We start from the raw sequence: 23,023 nt of genomic DNA, 5'->3' as shown, positions 1-23,023 counted from the left end.
CGCTTGTAGAAACATCTGTCTCCATAGAGACTAGACATGCTTCAGCTTTTCGCCCTTACAGCCGAGCCCCACGGTTCGGATCGGACTCGTCGGTTTACCGAGCCTTGACTGTTCCTCCTCTAGAACCTCATTGGAGATGAACAGTGGCACGCCTGAGATACTGACTCTATTGGACGGTACCGCGGGTGGAGAAATCTGTATGAGCACCTCATTAAGAACGCCGTTCTCAATCAGCTGAGCAATGAAGCGTTCCTCTTTCAGGAAGACAACCACCGCTTTAGTTAAACAGATACAAATAATGATAATGATGTCTCTGTACACATCTACTAGACAGGTCTGGAAGTTTGGACTAAATCATATCTAACAACAACGATCTTCTCCGATTGGGATCCCAGAGACAAAATCTTATACAGGTACTCCTCACTTACCGACTGAGTTCCGTCCCCACAACCAGGTCGTTAAGTGAATTGGTCGATAAGCGAGGACCCGTATTATTTCACGGTAAGGGAATGTGGCGATTGTGAAAGCTAGTGTAGTGAATACTGACAGACTGTGGGAACGAGACTGAGACTGAGAACGGTGATGCGCGATAAGATGCTTGATGCTGAGATGCAGCGCGCACGCCGCAGCATTGTAGCAGAGCAAGATACAGGTTGGTCCGAGAGCTAGTCGTAAGTCCAAATGCTCGTTAAACAGGTAGGTCGTTAAGTGAGGAGTACCTGTAACTGGAAATCTGTTTCCTAATGCATTTCAAATTGAGGGTCCTTGTTGTAAAAAAGGTAGTGAATCACTATACCAGTTGACATGTCATGGGACTGAATGGACTTCACCTTCAGACACCACCGGGCCGCCTCTGCCCGTGTCTGGGCGTCTTCGGTCCTGAGTGGCGCCATTCCTTTGAGGATTAGTGACGGCAGCAGAGGAGGAGGTGGGATAGGGGTCCTCTCGCCAACACCTCGCATTTTCTGCCTGCTTAGATTCCCCTCGCCCCCATTTGTATTCCAAGAGACGCGTTCAGGAGATGTGCCATTCATCCAGGTTATCACCCCTGTGTTTTGGCTATATTGGATGCCTCTCAGGTCTCACCCGACCCAGTGCTCTGATAGGAAGGTGCTAGAGGAGTTAGTGGGAGAAGACAAGATAAAATGTCTGCATGAAGCATCAAGAGAGCGAGAGACAGAGGCATAGCAGTAGTACGAGGGTAGAGTGCTGATAACAAACAAGGTTGTGAAATCGACATAATTTAAACTCATGTAAATTTGATGGAGAAGCGTCCATAAAAATAAATATTTCAGTTCAAAGGGAATGGTCAAGTACAACCAGTGGCACCGTATGGAGGCGGGGTTGAGGGGGCGGGGGGTCAGGACGACTCTACGTGCCCTAAATAAATTAGTAGAACATTAGATCCATTTTTGTGGTGCATGGTTATCTTTTAATTACAGGTACTCCTCACGTAACAACCTGCCTGTTAAACTAACGAGCGTTCGGACTTAGAACCAGCTCTCCAACCAGTCTGTATCGTGCGCTGCGTACAATACTGCAATACTACCACGCCCCCTTACTGTGAAATAACACGGGTCCTCGCTTATCGAGCAATTCGTTTAACGACCTGGTCCTAGGAACGGAATTATTATACTGTATTATAACGCACAAGCTGTGAGCTCCGGTTCAAGCTGCAAGTTCCGGCTTGAATTGCCGCCCCTCCGACGCCCCTGAGGACAGTCTATATTTCTGTCAGGGATTTTTTTATAGTAAAACCAGATTGCTCTGCTGTCTGCTACTGAGAGCCGTCCAGCGCAGCTTTAGTGTTCTTCTGTTGGTTGTTGAAAAGTAATTGTTACATTCTTGAGCCATTACATTTTTTCTCTACGGCTCCCCGCTGCTGCAAGGCGATAATTCCACACCTAATGCATTACATGTCTGACTAATTATCGGTTTTAGCATCTGATGTTAAAGATTTCAAGGTCTTGTTGTACATGGAAAGATGTGATGTCCAAGCTGGCTCACCCTCTCACCATGAAATACATTTATTTCCAGGCAATTTTTTTTTGTTTTCTCAATGACAAATGTTTATTTTATTTTGTGCAGTTGGTTGTGTTTTATGTTGTGTTTTTGTAACCGTGGATGTACATCTGAATCCTACCTTAGCTGCTCTCGGAGGATTTCCGTCACGCAGATCACGGATCTCGCCTCTCGCTGATGAACTCTCCTTTCCATTCGGTTCGGTCCTACGGTCTGCGGTCCTACGGTCGGTTTTGGATGGCTGTTGTGCCCTTCGACCTGAATGCAGAAGTGTCTGACAAAGACAAGCCAGCGATCCCCTCCTTGTCGCCAAATTGTCTGGGAATATCCGTCACACATTTGTGACGTGAACCTGTTTCCGCTATCAGGAGACACACGCTGAGATTTTAACGGATCTTATTTCTGCAGAAGTAAAATAGGGCTCAATTCAGTACAAACTCTGAAGGTGGACCAGGATTGACTGAAGAACTATTCAGAGAGAAGTTTCTTCAGTAAGAAGAGGAAAAGCTGAAAAGGAGGAAAGGCTGAAGGAAAAACATGTCAGGGACACAGGTTGGCTGGTTAAGGGCAGCGCTGGTTAAGTGTAGGGCTGGTTAAGGGCTGGTATTGGCCATTTAAATAATGAAACCAGACCAAACCAATCCAATACAATGAATACATTTTTGTCAAAAAGTTTGCACCACCCACTTTAGTTTCTTCACCAGCAGCTCCTGAAGTTATTCAGTTTGTTCGTTAAACATTTATCTCGCTGTAGAATGGATTTTTAAAAAAGCATCGAAGTTATCACATCTAAGTGACAGAGAAAGTACTTTCTCATCAGCAAAATAACGGAGCTCAGTCCATCTTATAGTTCAATCCACTTAGTGATTCATCTATCAGCAACTAAATCCATTCAATTAATTTACCTAATTTGCTCATTCCTAATTATAAACCTACCAACTCATTCATGCCTCAGAATTGTGTGAACTTTTATTTTTGATGTGAAATAGCATTTCAACACTCACAGTGAGGTACTGTCCTCTCGAGTCAAGTCCTACAATGAAGTGAAAGATGTGATGTCCAAGCTGGCTCGCCCTCTCACCATGAAATACATTCATTTTTGGACACTTTTTTTCTTGTTTTCTCAATGACAAATGTTTATTTTATGTTGTGAGGTTGGTTGTTGCCATTCTATAACTGTGGATTTAAACCTGATCCTCCTTTAGCTGCTTAGTCTTGACAAAGAGTTTCCTAATGTCATCGATATTGTCATGTTAAATAAACAGTAACACAATGACATGAAGGGATGAGTCCATCAGACCTAGTGGCTGGTTAAATACTGGTTAAGGGCTGCTTAAGGGCTGGTTAAAGGCAGGGCTGGTTAAGGGCTGATATTTGACCATTTCAATAATGACACCAAACCATCCAATACAATTAATCCATTCTTGTGAAAGAGTTTGTATCACTTACTTTAGTTTCTTCACCATCAGCTCCTGAGGTTATCCAGTTTGTTAGTTAAATAACTATCCAGCCGAAGAGTAGGTTGTTTGGAAAAAGCATCAAAGTTATCACATCTAAGTGACTCATCAGCAAACGAGCAGAACTCAGTCCATTTTATAGTATAATCCACTTACTGATTCATCCATCAGCAACTTTATTAATTGAATTAATTCAGTTAATTTGCTCATTCGTAATTATAATCTTACCAACTCATTCATGGCTCAGAGCTGTATTAACTTTTATCTTTGATGTGAAATAACATTTCAACACATGCTGAGGTACCGTCCTCCCGAGTCACCTACAGTGAAGTGATTTGCAGATCCCAGCCCCCACTCTAAACCAAGTTGGCAGCTTGACAAGTTGTTAAAAAGTTCTGAAATTGGTGTTGGAGTTGAACTCCTCCCTTCACCCTATTCGCCTCACTTGTCTTTCTCCAGAGAAAAAGATCAAACCTATGTTAGGAAACACAGATGTTGTTTTTCTTGTCCGCTGCGACAGGCGTGTGTGTGTGTCAGTGGAGAAAACACAAATTACTTTTAATTTACCGCTCATTTCATCGCCACTCGCTACTGCAACGTTCCATCTAAATTGGATGAATAAGACCTCCGTGTGAGGTTTGGTTTTGAGTTAAGACACAATATTGAGTGCGCTGAGCTCCTCTGTAGGAAAATACAGACACAAGTCATGTCGTTTGGAGCGTGAGTCAGACGACATAGAAACATAAAAAAAACTTGCAAATGGATGCTCACCTTCTGATTTATCCACTTTGCTTTTTACCTCCACACGCCGTCACGTCAGGGTCACAGCAACACTTTGCATTGTCTGTTTTCAATTCACGAAATTAACTTCTTACAACTATTGACTAAATTGTCAAGATCCAATAATTTTTTTCCCTTTTCTGATGTTTGACTTTGTGGAGGCTCCTTTACGAACGTGACATATGGGTGGCGTTTCATGGCCCTCCGGCACAGAGACACAGAAGACGGGGGGGTTGTAAACGGCCGTTTATTGTAGAGAGTTGGCCAATTGGAATTAGCCAGGAGCAGAGAGACGTGATGTGTCATGACAGGGCTCCTCTCCTGAGTGTGTGTGGGGATGGGGATTTTAACCTGTTGCCCGTTAGACCAACCAACGAGCAACAGCTATGCAGCCCAATGACCCCAATCACCTAGATCCAGGTCAGGTGGGGCTACTCAAGCCACACCATCCCCACACCACAAACATATTATAATATAATGCATAATATGCGTGTACTTCTGGATAGGAACCTAAAGAATATTAGAGGCATTAGAGTAATTTCCTGTCCGTGTTCCTGTTCTTTTAGAATCTGCGCTGAGGTTTGACGGTCAGGGCTACGTCAAGTTCCTACACCACATGGACGAGGACAGCCAGGACTTCAGGCTCTCGCTGAGATTCAAGACCTTCCAGCAGCACGGCCTCATCATGGCCGCCAATGGGAGCGACATCGGAACTTTACAGGTAGAGATGGAGACGCAGACTTTGCCAAGGCCAAGAGCCATTTTTCAATCAATATTTCTTGCTCTAGTTCTAGTTCTGGAGGCTTCACTTCTCCCTCTCTGTGTTTTTCTTCCTTCCTTTCTTCCTCCCTGTTTTTCTTCTATCCATGGACCCTGCTCACAAGGTGCCTAAGCAGCAGCAGATTACTTGGAATCTGGATCAATATTGTTCGCACCGTCAACATTACGCATCGCCTGTTTACACCTTGATGCTTGACAAATACGTGTGGTTTATTGTGATTATAGACAGTAGGGAAAAAATATTTTATTTTTGAAGATTAATACATTTTAGACTTTACTACGATCTGGAGGCCACAAAATATGTCTGACCTCTGAGACATTGTTTGGTTTTTGCTTTTTCCTGACAAGACATCCATAAAAATAAACAGGCGATGAAAAGAGATGAATCAAAATCCATGGAAGGAAGCCCATTAAATCGCTTTGATGGTCTGACCTTTCAGATGCGTGTAAAAGTGCTGTCTGTTTCTTTGGTATTACCACTTCCCCCACGTTGTTGAAATGTAGTTACCGGGTTAAGAATATGACAATATACATTCCTGGACAAATTATGGAAGTCCTTCTTCCTTATCCTTCCTTATCCTTCTTCTCAGCCTGGTCTAATCAGTTTATCTTTGTCCTTTTAACTTGCTTTGTGACACCAGAACCTGTCACGTGCGAGACAAGTGCAGCCTTTCCATCACATCAGTTCTGCGAAGAAGCAGAGCTCTGTGGAAGCCGTAATGAAAAGCTTGCTGCTGCGCACGTGTATTGATGTGTCTTACAATTGCCGAGAGGGAAAGAAAAGGATTCATCTTGATTCTACAGTCGTCGGCCTATACTGTACCTCATTAATGCGCCAAGTTTAAACAGAATAATGAATCGTTATTTTTTTTTGGGAGACATCAATAATTCTCCCAACAGATTAAAAAAAAAGGAAAAAAGAAGAAAAAGCTTGAAATGCCATTCACAGCGCTGCCCCTTGTGGATGTTGCTCATTTGTGTGACATCCACGTGGCACACGGGCAGAATATTCAATCATTTTAATGCTTGCTAAAATCAAAAAGACACATTGTATTCTCCCTGAGGCGCCACCTCCAGGGTTTTGGATTAAATCGGAGCGGGGAGTCCGGGGCCCGGCTCCGTTTTCATTGTGAGGGAGTAGCCGCTTCAAAAGGAATCGCCAAACGTGGTCTTTCTAGGAGTCCCTCGTCTAATCCCTCTTTGCCTCGACGTCAGACAGACTTCCTCACGGCACGAGACGCTATTTACACTCTCCACTCCGCCTCATCAGCTCCGTAAAGAGGCCCAGGCTCCAAAAAACAACCTGAAAAAAAAAAAAAACCCTAGTTGGCACCCATTGGCCCCTGTTGCGTTTTACATCTGTAAAACATCATCCTTAAAGTCGTCCATTTCACCTTTGAAATGGAAATCGCAGCCGTTTGAACAGAAGGGGAAGAAAAGGTTGAGTTGTCAGGAGGAGAAAGACCCTGTTCTTTATGAGGAGTGACAGCTCAGTTCTCGAAATATCACGGGAGAGAAGAGTTCATAGAGGCCAGCGAGCGCAGGTGGAACACACACACACACACACACACACACACGCACGCACGCACGCACGCAAACACACGCACGCACGCACGCACGCACACACGCACACAAACGCACGCACACACGCACACACGCACACACGCACACAAACACACGCACGCACACACGCACACACACACACACACGCACGCACGCAAACACACGCATGCACGCACGCACACACGCACACACGCACACAAACACACGCACGCACGCACGCACGCACGCACACACGCACACAAACACACGCACGCACGCACGCACACACGCACGCACAAACGCACGCACGCACGCACGCACACACGCACACACGCACACAAACCCACTCGCATGAATAGAAGCAGAATACAATACAACAATACTTTTAAACTGCCTCACATGCACAAGCAAAAACCTTCCATTACATGTACCACATTGATCAAACTCACTTAGATTAGACTGAGGACTGAACAAGAAGAAGCACTTTTGGTGTGTGTGGGTTGGTGTCCATTATGTGCGCTGCCATGCATCGTGGACTCGCCAGGGGAAAGATTTCCAGCCACAGCGTGTTGAACCTGAGCCAACATTGTTAGTCCTCTCTGTCAGAGCTGCCAGTTGATTATCTATGAACATGATACACACGGTTTCCCTCCATCAATCGTTTGACTCGACAAGGTGCTGACAGTCCATCAGCTGTGCTAATACTGGAAAAACCCCTGAGATTCAGCCCTGTTGCACATCACTTAGCCCACATAACCCAGAGAACACCGGCCAAAATCCAAAGAAAAAAAAAGACAAAGACTCTTGATAGATAGGGCGGCAGCTCAGACCCCTCCAACCTGCACAAGGGATGCATTTATGGGAAACTCATTAAATGCATTTAAATCATACGCTTGAAAGTACATTTATCCAATTGAATACCTATAAATATATTAATTTTCTCATAATGTATGCCCCAGTCAGAATGGTATGGATTGGGATGGGGTTGAGCAGGCCAAATGACACTCTTACTTAAAATTTGAACTCTATCCCAGTAAAGCAAAAGTTGCCACTGAGCAGTCTAGCGATAGGAAGTAAAATAAAAGAAGATAATCACCAACCTGCTGGAGATTGAAGAAAACCAAGCAGAATATAGAGTAGCGCTTGACAATTTTCAGAATACACATCCCATCTTTATTCAAAACGTATGTTGTCTGTTGCATAATGAAACCATGTCAATAGATAAAAGGTGAGAGGAAGTGCCGCTGCGCGTTGAGTTTCACGGTGCAGAGGGTGTAAAGGTTTGTGGGTGATTGATTCTGATGGTGTTGGTATCCCGAGTGGGTGGGAGGGAGAGAGCAGGGAGGAGAATCATCGACGACGGTTTCATTAGATGTTTTGGCAAACAAAGGGAAATGACCCGAAAGAAGACGAAACCCAAAATTGCCATGCAGGATAATCCGTCCCAGTTCTCAAGAAGTGCTTTTCTACACTTTCAGAGGCATCAGATCACATTCTCTCTCATCCAGTGTCTGGTTCAGCTTTCCTTAGAAGTTCAATGAAATATTTTTGACTGTATTTGGTGTGTGCATTGATGACAGGGGCTAATTTCAAGTGTTTCCAAGAGGGAAAAAAATAATTTTTATATTTTGGTAACTTTGAGCAGGAAAAAAAAAAGATCTCTATTGTCACCATATCGGTTACATCTTCAAAATCGCCTAATACGTAGAGATGAATGGAAAAAAAACAGGGTTAAGAAAGGTTAAGAATGATAGAATAATGATGGTTTTGTAGAATTATTATTTACTTTAGAAGACCTGAGCGCCATTAGAGAATGTACAATGGTATCTCTCATTAACTATAGTCTCGACAAGTATGAAAGTTTGGACTAAATCCTTTGTACCTGCCATAATCTTCTCAAATCAAATGGGGTCCGTGGCCCAGTGCCCCTCCAATTAAGGGTCCTCCATCTGAAAAAGGTTGAGAATGTGCTGTCCCTTATGGTGCAGTATGAGTTTCAGTTTACTTCTGAGGTCTCACCAACTGAAAACAGGAATTTGTTAATATAATATCCTTTACCCTTCTCGTCCCACTCTCCTTATCTTCTCTGTTCTCAGGTGACCAATGGGGAGCTGCGATTCAGGTACAGCTGTGGCAACGCTCTCACGGGCTCCTTGCTCAAAAGGGCCGACCCCGTGTCGGACGGCCACTGGCACCACGTCCTGCTGGAGGTCAACTCCACAGTCCTGAGGCTGACCCTGGACCAGCAGCACCCAGCCTCTGTCGCCCTGACGGAGCCGTGCCGCATGATGCGCTCCCATGGCGCTCTGCTCTTCGCCTCCCCGGCTCGGCCGCCCAGCCCCCAGGAGTCCAGCCAGGGACGCGGCTTCATCGGCTGCCTGGAGGACCTGGAGTTCAACCGGCAGCCCATCCTATTGGGAGACGCCGGCCAGTGGACGGGGCCGGGGCACAGGAGGGTGTTTGGGACGTACAAATGCTGCGACCGGTTGGGGGGCTGCTCCACCAACTCCTGTCGGAACGGGGGTGCATGTGAGGAGGAAGCCAACGGAGGTCAGTCAGAGTTTTTTTATGTGGTCTTTGGAGTTTTTTTTGATGAAAGGTGCCGCTGAGTGGAATGCTCTTGGTAGGTTATCATTTATTGGCAAAATACATCTTCCGTATGGCAATGAGAAATTTACAAAGTTTGGAGGCACCGCCCTGTTGTGTAATACATCAGAATCACCCAAGGACGTTGTCGTGCGTTGACTCCTTTCATTACTTTAAGTGGCAGCTGATAAGCACAGCATTGTTTCTTCCAATAAAGGGAGAAATAATATTTTGCTGGGATATCATTGTTATGAGAAAAAGTGTAGCAGGGTGGATATGAAAGCAAACAGAGCGGCTCAAAGCGATACAGATCTCTTCACGCCGGACAGGCTGCATTAAACAGAGGAACCCGAAAGCTGATAATAAAAGCAACTGATGTGGTTTCCTTAACTCCTCTGTTACGCCAAACCAGCTTACGTCTCACGTCCCTCCAGCTCGCACCGTGTGCTTAGCGTGGTATGAGATAAACCGCAGATCCCAGGCTGCCGTCAATGAAATTCGGCATAACCGAATTCCACGATAACCGCATTTCAGACCTTGAATCTCGCGCTCTTGTCGGTGCGATGTCTCAAACATTTGGGTGCGTCGTTGCCTCCCTTTCCAGAGCTGCACTGCAGATGTCCCGGTCACTACCACGGCCCCCGCTGCGAGCTGGCAGGGAACCTCTGCGCCTCGCAGCCATGCACGCACGGAGGCGTGTGCGTGCCCAAGCCTCAAGGTTACATCTGCAACTGCTCACTGGACGGCGCTGGCGCACGGTGAGGCTCGCGGGCGGGCGCACGCACACACACACACACACACACACACACACGCACGCGGGCACGCACGCACACACGCGAATAGAAGCAGAAGCAATACATCTGAACTGCCTCACATGCGCAAGCACAAATCCGTGCGTACACGTTTGCACTGCATGGATATTAAAGGACAATTAAAGGCAACCCTAGCGTTTGTTGGTGTGGGGCAATCGTGGTTGCCGGGGAGCATGGTCGCGATTGCCCCGTAAACAAAACGCAAACACAAACATCCACATAAACACACATACGTAAACGTACGTACACGCACAGGGTCATCAAACGGTCAAAATCATAGTCATGAAATCAAAATGAAAGTGGTAAACACACACATGGGTTAGACTTGACGTCACTGTTCGGCATCTTGCGTCTGTATTGTTCACAAATCTTCTCTCTGAATACATTTCACTTCACTTGACAGAAGCACACTGATTGTAGGTAGATACATGCAATGGCTCCACGCAGGTGTACAAACACTTGAATGTCACAGGCTGTTTGTTCACCGCTGCAACTCAAGGATATTTCCACTATAACCTTCACAAAAAAAAAGAAAAAAACCCACAGCTGCACGGCGGCGCATTTTGCGTTTGTCCTTCTGCTCCGTTCCATTAAGATAGCCCGTGTTATCAAACCGTCCCCCTCGCACATTACCAGCGTCCAGTGGACATTGCGTTTACCTCCACACTCACACAGAACAAGATATGGTGTATTATCATGCTGGGTTATTATTTTGTCAGTCAGGTGATATTTTTTTAATGCATGTGCTGTCACACGGAGCAGTGCATAGAATGGGTCCTAAGCAATTTATTGGTTTCGCATTTTCTCCCACATAAAGCAACGGCAAATTCATCTGATACTAGTTTTACATGCAAGCCAACATGTGAGGCTCTGTGGTGAGGTGTAAGATAATTATGTTCTCTAAATTGTGCGTATATGTTGTGTGTGTGTGTGTGTGTATGTCTGTGTGTGTGTGTGTGTGTGTGTGTGTGTGTGTGTGTGTGTGTGTGCGTGTGTGTGTGTGTGTGTGTGTGTGTGTGTGTGTGTGTGTGTGTGTGTGTGTGTGTGTGTGTGTGTGTGTGTCTGAAAAAAAAGACAGTATTTTACCTTTAGGGATGTAATAGCTGGTCACAGCGGCAGTATCCTCTAAAGGCCAAAGTTGCACCATTTTTGGTCACATTATTGGTAACATTCCGTCGTCCTTCGTCGGAATGACAGCATTATACCCAATTGTCCAGACTGGTTATTTCTCTCAGTTGAATATCAAGCAATCCGTACGTTATTGTGTTTTGGTCATCTCGTCTAGCGCTGTCAGGGGCCCTCCGCCCTGCTGTGAGTCACATTTAATCGCAGGGCGGAGGGCCTGACAGCGTAGACGAGATGAAAAACACAATAACGTACGGATTGCTGCTATTCACTGAGTGAAATAACCGTTGGAATTGGTCTCAATGACATTCGACGCAGAGACGGATCAACAATATGTGACAAAAGAACAAAAGAAGAGTACCAGCCGGGTGGATCCGGGCGTGGCAGACCTCACATACAGACAAAAGGCAACAGTGAAGGACATTCCAGTTCCTGCAGACAACAGACTCAGGCTGACATACAGTTCTAGTAGTAATCAGAGGTTTACAGCCTCCGCGGGGATAGATAATACAACGGGCCGCGGTAAAGCTTTAACAGTGAGGGAAAAGTGCAGGCGCTGGTCACATTTTCACTCGTTTGAGTTACAATTTGTGATTCGGGGGTCGTCTCGTCCAACTCACTTGCGTGACGTCGAATCCGGCTCACCTTTGGATTTAATCCGAAGGGCCACTCAAGCTCACTCGTAGTCCTGGCGTGCGCGGCACCAAGCCAATTTGTCTCCAGTTTACTGCGCGGCGTGGTTTTACCGCAGTGAGTCGACGGAACGGCTCACAGTAAGCTCCAAGAAGTTCGGAATTTGTGAGTGAAATTTTTGGCTTGTTGTGGTCTATAAAGGCTCTAAGTTAAGAAAAGCTTACTCAGGAGCTTCCTTTATTGTGTCACACTTCATCACTTGTGCGCTTGGCTTCACAGATCCACGTTTACAGAGAGGTTTTTTTTTTTGCCCTCAGATGGCCAAGAAAAAGTCGAAACAACATCGACAAATAAGGGAGAAACTTTAAGCAGGGAAAGAGTGGATATCAGGAGCTTGTGTTATTGGATGGAGACTCTCAGCAGTACACTGGAGGTCTTGGTAGTAAGAAGGTACTGTATCCTCTTGTCCATGTGGGGTAATTACATTTGTTTTGGAAAAGCAAAGTTTTGGTCAAAGTAAAAGTGTAACAAATCAAAATATAAAATAAAAAGCTGCAGTTTTGGTGTTTGAGCTCCATGTGGAAACAAAAATGGCACATTCCCACCAAAACTACTAGAAAACCTGTGCTTTGTCCTCCCGGCCTCCTCATAACACAGACGCTTTGCACCCGGACTCCCACAGCTAATTTTCCCCGCTGCTCGGTGGGGACATTGGGAACCAACGGGGAAATGACTTGGAGAAATTCTCCACTAGACTTATGCAAATGAAACAGCAGTGTTCTGTTAGTACCATTGTAACGCCACAGAGCAATCTGGGATCCGCCAGCCGTTCCTGCGGGTGGGGCTGTTTGTCTGTGCAGCAGTGATGGAGGAGAGCGCTGACAATGCCCGTTTTACCAAAGCAGAGCGTCTTCTCGTGGCCAAATTGGACCGTCGCTTCTCGGCCAAGGAGCCAGCCTGCGTGCTGCCCCTCCGTCCTCGCCCTCTTTTCTTTACGCTGCTTCCCGACGCTGGCAGTCCACCGCAGTTTGGCTGCAAAGTACAAACAGTTCCGGGGCCATTCTTCAGTGACTTTCGATAGGGAAAGAGCTCCTAAAAGCTGGAACTAGCTCAGTAGCCTCGCTGACGCATACACACACACACCTATTCTAGCGAACAACGACACATCTGAGCTCCTGTGGACTTGCATGTTGGCACTGACACTGGGGGTCCATTCCCTGTGTTGCTTATGGAGCGCTGCAGGGTCGACGTAGTGATGTAGGCCAACCTGGTAGTCCACATCGCCCTGGTTCCCTCGACCAAAAGCCAATGGGATTTTTCCATTGGCTTTTGGATTATTGCAGAAAATAAACTCTGTGGCAAGCAAAAAAGTTTATGATACTTACACGTTTTCGTTTTTCAGCAAAGACAATCTTCACAAATGGACTCTACTTTTATGATTTCCTGAGTGTGAATGCAATCGGCGGCAGTAAAAAGCTGACGTCGGGTGAGAAGGGAACTACACCACGGTGGCATGACTTCCACGTCACCACCACTGACCTTCCAACTGGTCATTTGATTTTGTTCTTGCTTACCTCTTCTACAAAAGCCCGGAAAGTTTGAGTTAGAACAGTTCGCAGAGCACCAGTATAAACACCACTCGAGGCTGTGGAGGCGGACTAGTGAGTAGTACTTTCCGTGTTCGGCGTGATGACATCCCCGACAGCCTCTGTAGTCTCATTTAGCCACTTGGTAGCGACCCCCTTTTTTAAGACGTGAAAAAGCTTCATGATCCAGGAGTGGGGTACTTACTGACGCATTTTATGCCGTAGAACCAAACGTGAAAATCTCTTTAGCTGGTGTTAGCCAGAGACCTTATTTTAGGCATATAACCAAAAACCCATTCAAAAATCCTACTGACTTTGAGACAAGGGAACCGGAAGTGCAGAAATGTTAACTTTACGGGTTTTAGGACTCATTCCTGAAGCACTCTATTAAGCAGTGTTTCCCAAAGCGTGGGCTGTGGCCACCCTGATGGGCCGTGAAAGTACTGCAGATGGTCAACGAGACGTCATTTACAATAAATAAATAAAACATTTTAAATTTTCAATTTGTAATTAAGTTTGAAATGACCATGAAATATTTATGATGAAATGTTTAAATTTTTAAAAAGTAATCAGAATTAATAAAACAAAGCCATGGGAATGAAATGTCATATTCTTCATTTATCTGATCTATTTTTGATCCGGATCATAAACAATCCATTAACAATTCACTATTTGCAATGAATTTCTTACATTTGTTGCCTTACAGATTGTAACGTGTATGTGAATGGATTATTAATTTGCGCTGTGTTGCCGGAGGCCCACGTTCACATGGAATTGTTCTGTTTAGTAGCCTGCGGGCCGGAGATTTTCTGATTTCAAACTGGGCCGCGGCATTCAAAACATTAACACCGCCAGGCTCCGTCTCCTCCATATGTACCAACCATCATAAAGCTGATTGGATGTTTTCAGCAATAGCCCCAAATCTAAGCCCTTCATTTCTTTAATAAAGTATTAACTTATCTTATCATTTCTCCTGATAGGTGTCGGAACCTGATTGACGCATGCTCACCCAATCCTTGCTCCACTGGTTTTGACTGTAAATTCTCGGAGGGATCCATACACTGTGATCCTTTGCCGCAGGTAATTAACACTTACAAACCTCTATGACCTCAATCATATTTCTGCCTGTTTTATGCTGCCTTAATGTAAAAATGGTATTTTTTCAGAACATCAGTCAGCTGTCCGGTGTGTCAATCAACCAATAAATTCATCTTTCATTTACCTGTCTATCTTCCAGGTGTCTCCTGCGGTTGGTTACGTGGAGGTCATGGAGATCAGTGCCAGCATTCTAGGCTTACTGTTCTTAGTTGGCTTCTTCGTCTGCATCAGGAAGCGTTACGTTCAGCAGAAGAAGAAGAAACCGGAATGTGTCCAGGACTCCAATGGGTGAGAGCCACGTCTGAGTTCTTGTACACAATACAACACATTAAAACGACATTTTGATTGTTTTGGTGTGGTCCCTTCGCCATCCTACGCTTCTCATAGTACAACCAGTGGAAGATCTAATCTATCCAAATTAAATATTTCACACCCGCAGCTACTTTCAGCCTAGTCTGACGAAGAGCATCATGGCCAACAACCAGGAAGCGAATCCCATCGAGATGAGCACAATGATGCGTTCTGCGAACGACCATGACCACACGCCCTTCCGCTCGCTGCGGCCGCGCAGCCAGATCATTTCCTCTGGAGGCAGGGCTTCCTCCCCAAAAACACAGGGGCCGGTGGTGTGCAGTGTTGCCCCGCACCTCCCCGTCAGACCCCCCTCCAGCTCTGACAACGACTCCATCAGGAAGAACCAGTGGGACATGGACTATGAAGGTAACCTGGATGTAATGCTATGTTTGTGTGTGTGTGTGTGTGTGTGTGTGTGTGTGTGTGTGTGTGTGTGTGTGTGTGTGTGTGTGTGTGTGTGTGTGTGTGTGTGTGTGTGTTAGGGGTAGCACGACTCCTGATTTGAGACATTTGACTGTCATGACAGTCAGCTTTAAGATGACCAGTATTATCACACACAGAAAGAGCACTCTTCAACACTGAACTTGTATTGAAAATAATTCACAACCAGCAAATGGCTCATTGAAATTTTCAATAAGCCTGAACAGACCAGACCTTCTCCCATTTACAAAAAAAAAACAGTGACGGATGCATTGTATTTTTTGACAACTTGTAAAAATGTCTGATCCTGTCAGCAATTAGCTGACAAATGGAGAAGAAAATGGAAAAAATGTGTATGAAAGACCTACTTTGCACAATCCATAAATGGGCGGCAATTAGACGCAAGAGTAAAGTTGAACCAAAACGAACCTTAACCAGTTTGATAGAACTCCTCAGTACAAAAATAATAAACTGGGGCAGTTGCTTGAGTGGTCCCTCAACTACAGCTCTGTGGCAATTTGACCTTCAATTTGTTATTTCATATTTGTCCTTTATTAGTTCATGTGATGTCGGGTGATGAGTGTGTAGTCAATGTTCTTTGGCCGGGACTGGTATTGCAACCAATTTAGTTTTTGTTTGGTGTAACAACATGGTTAATGACAAATGTCACCTTGCAGCAGTTGAGTTGTGGTAGAAAGGTCGACTTGTTTATTTATTATATACGTTATTAATGCCTCTGGGGGAAAGTAGTTATCTGCATTTACCCGTCCTAGTATCTGACGTATGTAGCAGCAGTGGGCTGCTTAACCCGGGCATTTAAGGGGGTTACATTTCGTGCACAAGGACACTTCAGCGTGCTACCAGGAGCAGCCGGGAAACTAACCGGCTTAGTTCTAGGCTTCCAGTCTAAATCCAGACATGGCCAAATACTGGGGTCTAAAAACCAGATTCAGAAGGTCATTCCTTGGGTGCACACAGGTCGGTCACGGGGAACACGCCTGGTTCGGCCAAGTCATCTGTCATCGCACGCTGTGGATGAAATTACTGAGGGGGTGAAACATGAGGGGGAGGAGGCCATTGTCTGCCGTGCCATCAGGAAATAAAAATGATTTCCCTTTGTTTCATCTCCGCCCATCAATATCATTCATCTTCAAGTCCGTCTCTCTCTCTCTCTCTCTCTCTCCCCTTCTCCTTCTCACACACTTTTGTTTTTTTCTCTGCGCTATTTCTCCCTTGCTGTCTTGTGTCTCGTGATTTTCATCTTTCAGATTTCTTTATTGCTCTCCCTTCACCAGCCACTCTCTCCTTGCACCAGTGTTTTTCATTTGTCAAATCGATCGTAACTTCAATCTAGCGGCGATTCATACATGTTCCCCTGCACCGTACGGAGGGTGTAGAGCTGGGGGGGGGGGAGGGTCTTTGATGCTGACTGTTCGTCTTGCTTGGCTCCGGGGAGAGCCATCCCTGCCCGCCTGGCAGCCCATTCATCGCGGGGGGGAAAAGGGTGCGGTGACCTTATCAGCCCATGCCAAGGAGACTCCCGTCTTCCTTTGCTCCTGCGCTCCTTTGCTCAGCCGCGTGTGTTGCTCAAGGGAAGGACGGTGCGATTTCTTCTTTAACATTTTTTGGGCAATTTTTTTGTTTTTCCTTTGATCGCCGAGAGCAGCGGAGAGAGACAGGAAATGAAGTGGGGAGGGAGAGAGAGAGACAGGCGGCAAATGACTGCAGACTGGATTCAAACCTGAGTCACTGCAAGCATTTTGCCTGTGGGGTACGCACGCTTATCCGGTGGAGCCACCGGGAGGCCCCAGGACGGTGCAATTTCCGCTCCCGTCCTCTGCGCTGGGGGCTGAGGTTCTCCGAGTTCGAGCATCTGCATCGGGCTTCAAACCCGCCAAGAGTTTTCTATGCACGCACTTGAGTCTTGACACATCGAGAGTTAACCCTGTACACCGAAAGCTGTTTGAATTCCCACATTTAAACTTTTTTATGTCACCAAAAAAAGAAAAAAAAGTTTTTATGTCATCTTATTTCTTTGTTAACATCCCCCCCCAAAAGGACCCAGGGAGCTTATTTGAACTAGATTCCCGGAAAGCCCACACAAAAAGACATTGTCTTAGACAGCCATGTTAAATCCGCATGCCTCCCACAAGCACCGTTCCACAGAAGTGTTTGAGAACAAGACGTCTTTTCATCTACTTTTGGACACTTCAGTCCTTGCCGTGATTCAGACGAAAACACCTGACGAACAAACAAATCTATTTTCGGATTTTCATTTTCATGGCCGCCGCCCTTAAGTCGATCCTCGACTGTGTCGTCGGACGCAGATTGGATTGTTGTGGAGCGCGGAAAGGACATAAACAAAGGCTTTGCATTGTCCACCGTCGTGCGTCGGTCGATTGAAATGTATTTATTCTTCTATCTATACCTCTACAGGCCGTTAATGGTGTTGGTAATGATAAACACACTCTTCCCTCCCCCTTCCTTCCCATCCCATCTCACCTTTGTTTGTCGTATGACAAGAGGTACATTTGTAAGGGGTGATTACTGTTTGATCAAAAGTCCGCTTTTCCCACTGATTTATGAGGCTGCAGTGATAACACTGTTTTGGTATTCTAACTCTCTTATTCTCATTCCTGATGCGTTGTTCTCTTGTTCCCTGATTTCGCTTCCTTTTTTGGCTTTTGTCTGACCCAGCATCCCAGAGGGCCCACTAAGCACCAGCCCTATGCATTAACACTCCATTATGCTCTTTCACGTGAACCAAACAACCTCGGCAAACAGAGCGATGTGCAGCTCTGGTTCACCCTTCGACACAGCATGAGGAGGAGAAGAAAATAAACAACTAAAGACAGGAATGTAGATGAGATGGGATGTACTTTGTTGCACACCGTGTTCTTTAAAGTACTGGAGGCTACAGAACACCCTCAGCTTTAATGTTTTCAGGATACCAAGCTATGGCCGCCCCCCACGGTCACTTTCCTTGGCTCTTGCATTAGCTCTCTTTTTGTTTAATTTTTTCCAATACAAAGTGACCAGGGCAGTCCCTTAACTCAGTTGGGTTTAAGAATGTTGTTTCTTATTAGTGGGACAGTAACGGAAACAAATAGATATCAAATAAAAACACAGTAAAAGTGGGCACAGGAACTGGCGAGGAACTCCATTTGTTTTTCATTATCCATACAAGTAAAGAAACGTTTAATATTTTGTTCTTAATTGGAAAAATGCAAATTTTCATCCCATTGGCTGATTTATTAAATCCCATTTTTAACTTCAGTTAGCGCTTCTATGATGTAATATGGTTGCATACTTCAGTTGTACAAGTTGCACTAATAACTGATGAGCAGTATAGGATATTGTTGTTATTGTTCTCAATTTCACTGTGAAATTATGTGAGAGTTCTTGTTTACTACAGAGCTGAAGAGTATTGATTATCATTTTTAAAAGTTTTGTAATTGATATTCCATACGTGAAAACTGACAGTGCTGTAAATAGTAATATTTGACAATAAATGTTGGACATTGAGGATACGATGATGAGATGTCATAAACAAGGGGACGTGTCCATCAGAGTTTTAATGTTGACACTGCAAAATTAGAAGGTCATATGCACCTCCCTTACACCCCGAAAGAGTTAATGTAGCCGATGAAAACAAGATTGAGGAGAGCTGCCAGCAGCTATGAGTGGGCCCTCGCCCTCGCACGTGTCGCTTGCTGATGAGATACCGGTGGACGCAGCCGAGCACTTTCGTGACCATCGGACACTGTGCGATGGACTAAGATGTCTTAAGGAGGAGTAAACATCAAAGTATAAACCATGTCATTTTCTATCGCCAGTAGGCACCACTCTGACCATAACTCAGTATTTGCACGTAAATGTCTTGAGGCCGGGACTCTGAGCAAACCTGTCAAATTTGGGGCGGATTTCACCATGTACAGTCCAGCTACAATCCACTCCCTGCCAGTAGGGGGCGATATGACCATAACTCAATATTTGCAGGTAAATGGCTTTAGGCCGGGACTGTGAGCAAAATGTTGAAAAGAGAGTGGCGGACTTTTTTGTTGTCGGTCCCCCTAATTAAACTGTTGTTTCCCACTGTGCCCACCGCCTGAAAATAATCTGCATCCACCCCTGGCTGGTGTGTCACGTATCAGGATAGTCATGTGCCTTTGAGGAAAAGTGACGCCACCATGAAGAGATGACTTACTAAAATACTTGAATGGCCTTGATGTATTTTCAGAAATGTTGATACCAGATAGCGGCTTCTTGAGTTGAGGTTTCAATCCATGTCATGGATTGAACAGCGCTGCAATGCATTTCACTCATTCAACTGTGACTCGTTGTATAGTAGAGCAACTGACGGGCGACCTGTCTTCTAAAACAGGTAATCATTAAGGGGTTATATGTTCGTTTCCCTTTGTATACGCCCTATTTTATCTTTTATTTTTTTGTTTTTTGTCTCATCTTCTGTTCCTTTATGCTGTGACTGTTGTTGAGCAGCTCGAAGACAAAGCACTTCTTGTCACGACTCCTACAACTGTCTGCATTTTGGCAAAACTTTGAAAATTAAACAAAACTAGGTAATAAACCGACATGTTTTCTTTGTCCCCAGTGTACCCAGCGGACCCTGACTACTTTGGCCGTCCCACCGTCCAGGAGTTCCCCCAGTTTGACATCGTGGAGGACACCTATTCCCCCTCCACGATGGAGTCGCGCAGGAACTCTCGTTTCGGCGGCTTCCCCTTCCCGCTGGAGCGCGGCGACCGGCGCGCGCCGCTGCCGCCCTGCTACAGCAACCAGAACCTGGACGACTTCCTGGGCCCTGACGGGCAGCCGCTGCCCAGCCCCCAGTGCCCCAACGAGTACACGGCCATCAGCTACTACCCCACGCCGCACGCCCGCAGCCTGGACAACGTGTCGGGAGGCTACAAGAGGCTCAGCATGCGTCTGAGCGTGGCCATGCCATCCTACGCCGAGCGGGTCAGCCCGCCGCCGCCGCCGCCGCCGCCGCCGCCCCCCAACCCCAACCCCAACTGCAACCTCAACCCAAACTCGGCCCAGCCCCAGACCCGGGCTCCTGCCGCGCGACAAAACCCACGCAGCTACGACGGCTCCGACCTGGTGGAGAGCGATTACGGGAGCTGCGAGGAGGTCATGTTTTAGGAGAAAGCGTCTTTTGAAACCTATTCATTATACACTGTTTGAGTCCACGACGCTGAATAGTTGAGAGTAAACATGCTCGTTTGGCACCTTTGTGTAGACGGGACGTTTCTAAAAGTAACAGAGCACATTGCCTCCCCACCACTCACTCCACACACACACACACACCCACACACACACACACACACACACACACACACGCACACAGACACACACACACACACATTGACTTTGTGTGGATGAAAGCGCCGTGCAAAACTAAGGTTCAGACGTCTTTTGTTTAATTTCTTTCTCTTTTCCAAGTCTTGCTGTGCTAGACAAGACAGGGCTGAAATGAAGACGTCTCTGGATCTGAAAGAGGGTTCAGCTGAAGTTCAGCAGACTTCTCTCTCTCTGAGACGGAGAGACCGTGACACTCTTTGTTTTATTGTGAATCCTGAACAGTATTATTGGCCGTGGACTCTTGTGGTTAGAAAGGCAAAGGAGAACTGAAGACAGATGAGGGCGGGGCGGATGTCTGTCCAAACAGACAGCCGCCCAGTTCGTCCCTAAGTTCGCCCCCAGAGAACCGAGGGGCGAGATCACAAAAGGATGGCTCTTGCGGCCGCTAAACTTGCACAAACAAGACAAAAAAGAAACCGTGTGATTCTCAAAGCACCCGCAAACGGTCAAACGCACCGGTGCTATTCGCACATATTTAAATGAGCTATTATGAATACATTTGGTGCAAAATTGGCCACATTCAATGCAGAGGAGCCTCGTTGCAAAAACGTGTCCAATTCACAAACGCCAGCGCTAAAAGCCACACGCTGCATGAATGAAATTATTACCGCCTGCAGAGACCTGGTGGTAACTGAAGCTAGGGCTGTGACGGTAGGATTCTTCTTCTTACCGCGGTGAAAGTCAACATATGACCGCGGTGCTGTCAGTCAGTATAGATTACGATAACAGGATAAAACAGATAGAAGCTTTCAAAAATGCACAAGGATCGCATTTCAATTAGGAATTATAAATAAGGGGAATCGTTAAATGTATTTGAACATGCGTGAATCGTCGGGCACGGCACTCCGTGCGTCCCGATCGAGGACAGCCGTGCGCCAGAGTCAGATTTCACTGACAAATTTCGGAGTTCGGCACTAGAATTAAGGAATAAATCTGTAAATCTGTTTCGTGGACCGCCCCCTCCCCGCTCGGGGCGCGGCACCCAAAGCTGAGGTGGCGAGGGCGGCATCTGAAACCTTTCTCCAGAAGCCTTCGAACAGAGGACGGCAGACAGTCAATGATGGTAACTCAACAACGATAATTGTGTTTATATGTCATATCCCCCTGTGACGTTCACCAGCAAAAAAACTGAATACAAAAAATATACATATTATTTGCGGTGATGGTGGTATGGCTCAGTGTCTCATTTTGGAAGCCTGTGAGGCATTGTGGGAATTGTATTTTGATCCTTTGTCCCCCCCGCTTCAAATCACGCCACCTCCTTCTACGGCCTGAAGGCGTGCGTACAGCACCAACAACACCAACAGCACCGACCGACCGGGATATCAAAACCCAAATACTGTCAGGTTTGAATTCCTTGCCTGAAGTTTTGGGGAATGCCTCTGCACCTCGTCGGTCGACTTTCCACATCTCTGCCGTTGTCCTGCCTACTGTGTTCTTGGCGCAAAGCCACCATTGATCCTTTGCCACATGGATAATTGCAATCAGACGCAAAAACAAGGACAAATTGCACTCAGCTGCAAAACTTTATGGGCGTGTTTGCGCTGGGACATCATTGGCGCAACGTCTTTTGTGACTCGGACCTTGAGACGGGGCAGATAGCGGACGCAGGCGATGCACGATTCACGGCGCAATTAGTGACCGAAGAGTCAACCCTTAGAATGCAGCAAATTCCAAACACCCACCTTTCATTCGTTCAATTGTCCCGCTGCATTAGCTCTTTGTGTGCTGATTTAGGTACATAGGCTCTAACGCAGTAATTCGATGAAAGACTGCAAAGCTGTTACCATGACGATGGTCAGTAGGACTCTTGAGAGCGGCACTTAGTAAGATAAGTTGTATTCATTATGTACTAATAAAGAGATCAGGAATGTTGCATTGCGGCAAATAATTGGTCCAATGGGAGAATGAAATGCCCATAGGCTGCCCTGTGTTTGTGCTTGTATATAAAATTATTTTGTTAAATAGCTAAATAAATATTATGCAGAATATATGCAATACTTATAAAAAGGTAATAAATATAAAAAGGTTTATATGCAAAAAAAACCAAAAAACGTCCCATTAAGAATATATTAAGTACATTTCATGCAGATTAAAAATTTAAACGGCTCCTGTGGCTTAAAGTTTGTCCGTCACAGTGGATGGGGCTGGATCCTCATTATGGTTGAAAGACACAAAACAGACTCAGCAGAACCCATGTCAAATTCAATGTGAAATAGCTGTTTTTCAGTCTTGTGCGTTGCTTCTGTCGACGATGTTAGTGTACTGTGTACCAGTACTGTGAAATTCTGCAGCTTAATTTGCATACGTAAGTGTTTCCCCCCACGCTCCCAATTGGTGTTCATTTGTCAACAGTATTTTTCTTGGAACAAATGTTAGTGTTTGTGAACAAATTCTGCATTGCAGCGATGCCATTTCTCAGCCTGGGAAAGGGTTCATGACTATG

The 23,023-nt window shown here is 45.8% G+C and overlaps 1 protein-coding gene across 1 annotated transcript in view; it reads left to right on the top strand.

Moving 5' to 3' along the window:
• fat2 (FAT atypical cadherin 2) overlaps positions 1–23,023 on the top strand; it is an 85,376-nt gene that overhangs the window by 61,784 nt on the left and 569 nt on the right. The window contains 7 exon segments of the mRNA XM_080008312.1: positions 4,826–4,980; positions 8,678–9,131; positions 9,772–9,925; positions 14,304–14,403; positions 14,561–14,709; positions 14,861–15,141; positions 19,808–23,023. The exon segment at positions 19,808–23,023 is cut by the window's right edge and continues 569 nt beyond it. Coding sequence (XP_079864438.1) covers positions 4,826–4,980; positions 8,678–9,131; positions 9,772–9,925; positions 14,304–14,403; positions 14,561–14,709; positions 14,861–15,141; positions 19,808–20,358 — 1,844 coding nt within the window. The 3' untranslated portion in view covers positions 20,359–23,023.

The sequence above is a fragment of the Zeus faber genome (genome assembly GCF_960531495.2).
Source record: "Zeus faber genome assembly, chromosome: 10".
Taxonomy (NCBI): Eukaryota; Metazoa; Chordata; class Actinopteri; order Zeiformes; family Zeidae; genus Zeus; species Zeus faber.
The sequence above is the reverse complement of the archived record's forward strand: the minus strand, read 5'-3'. Positions and strand labels throughout refer to the sequence as shown.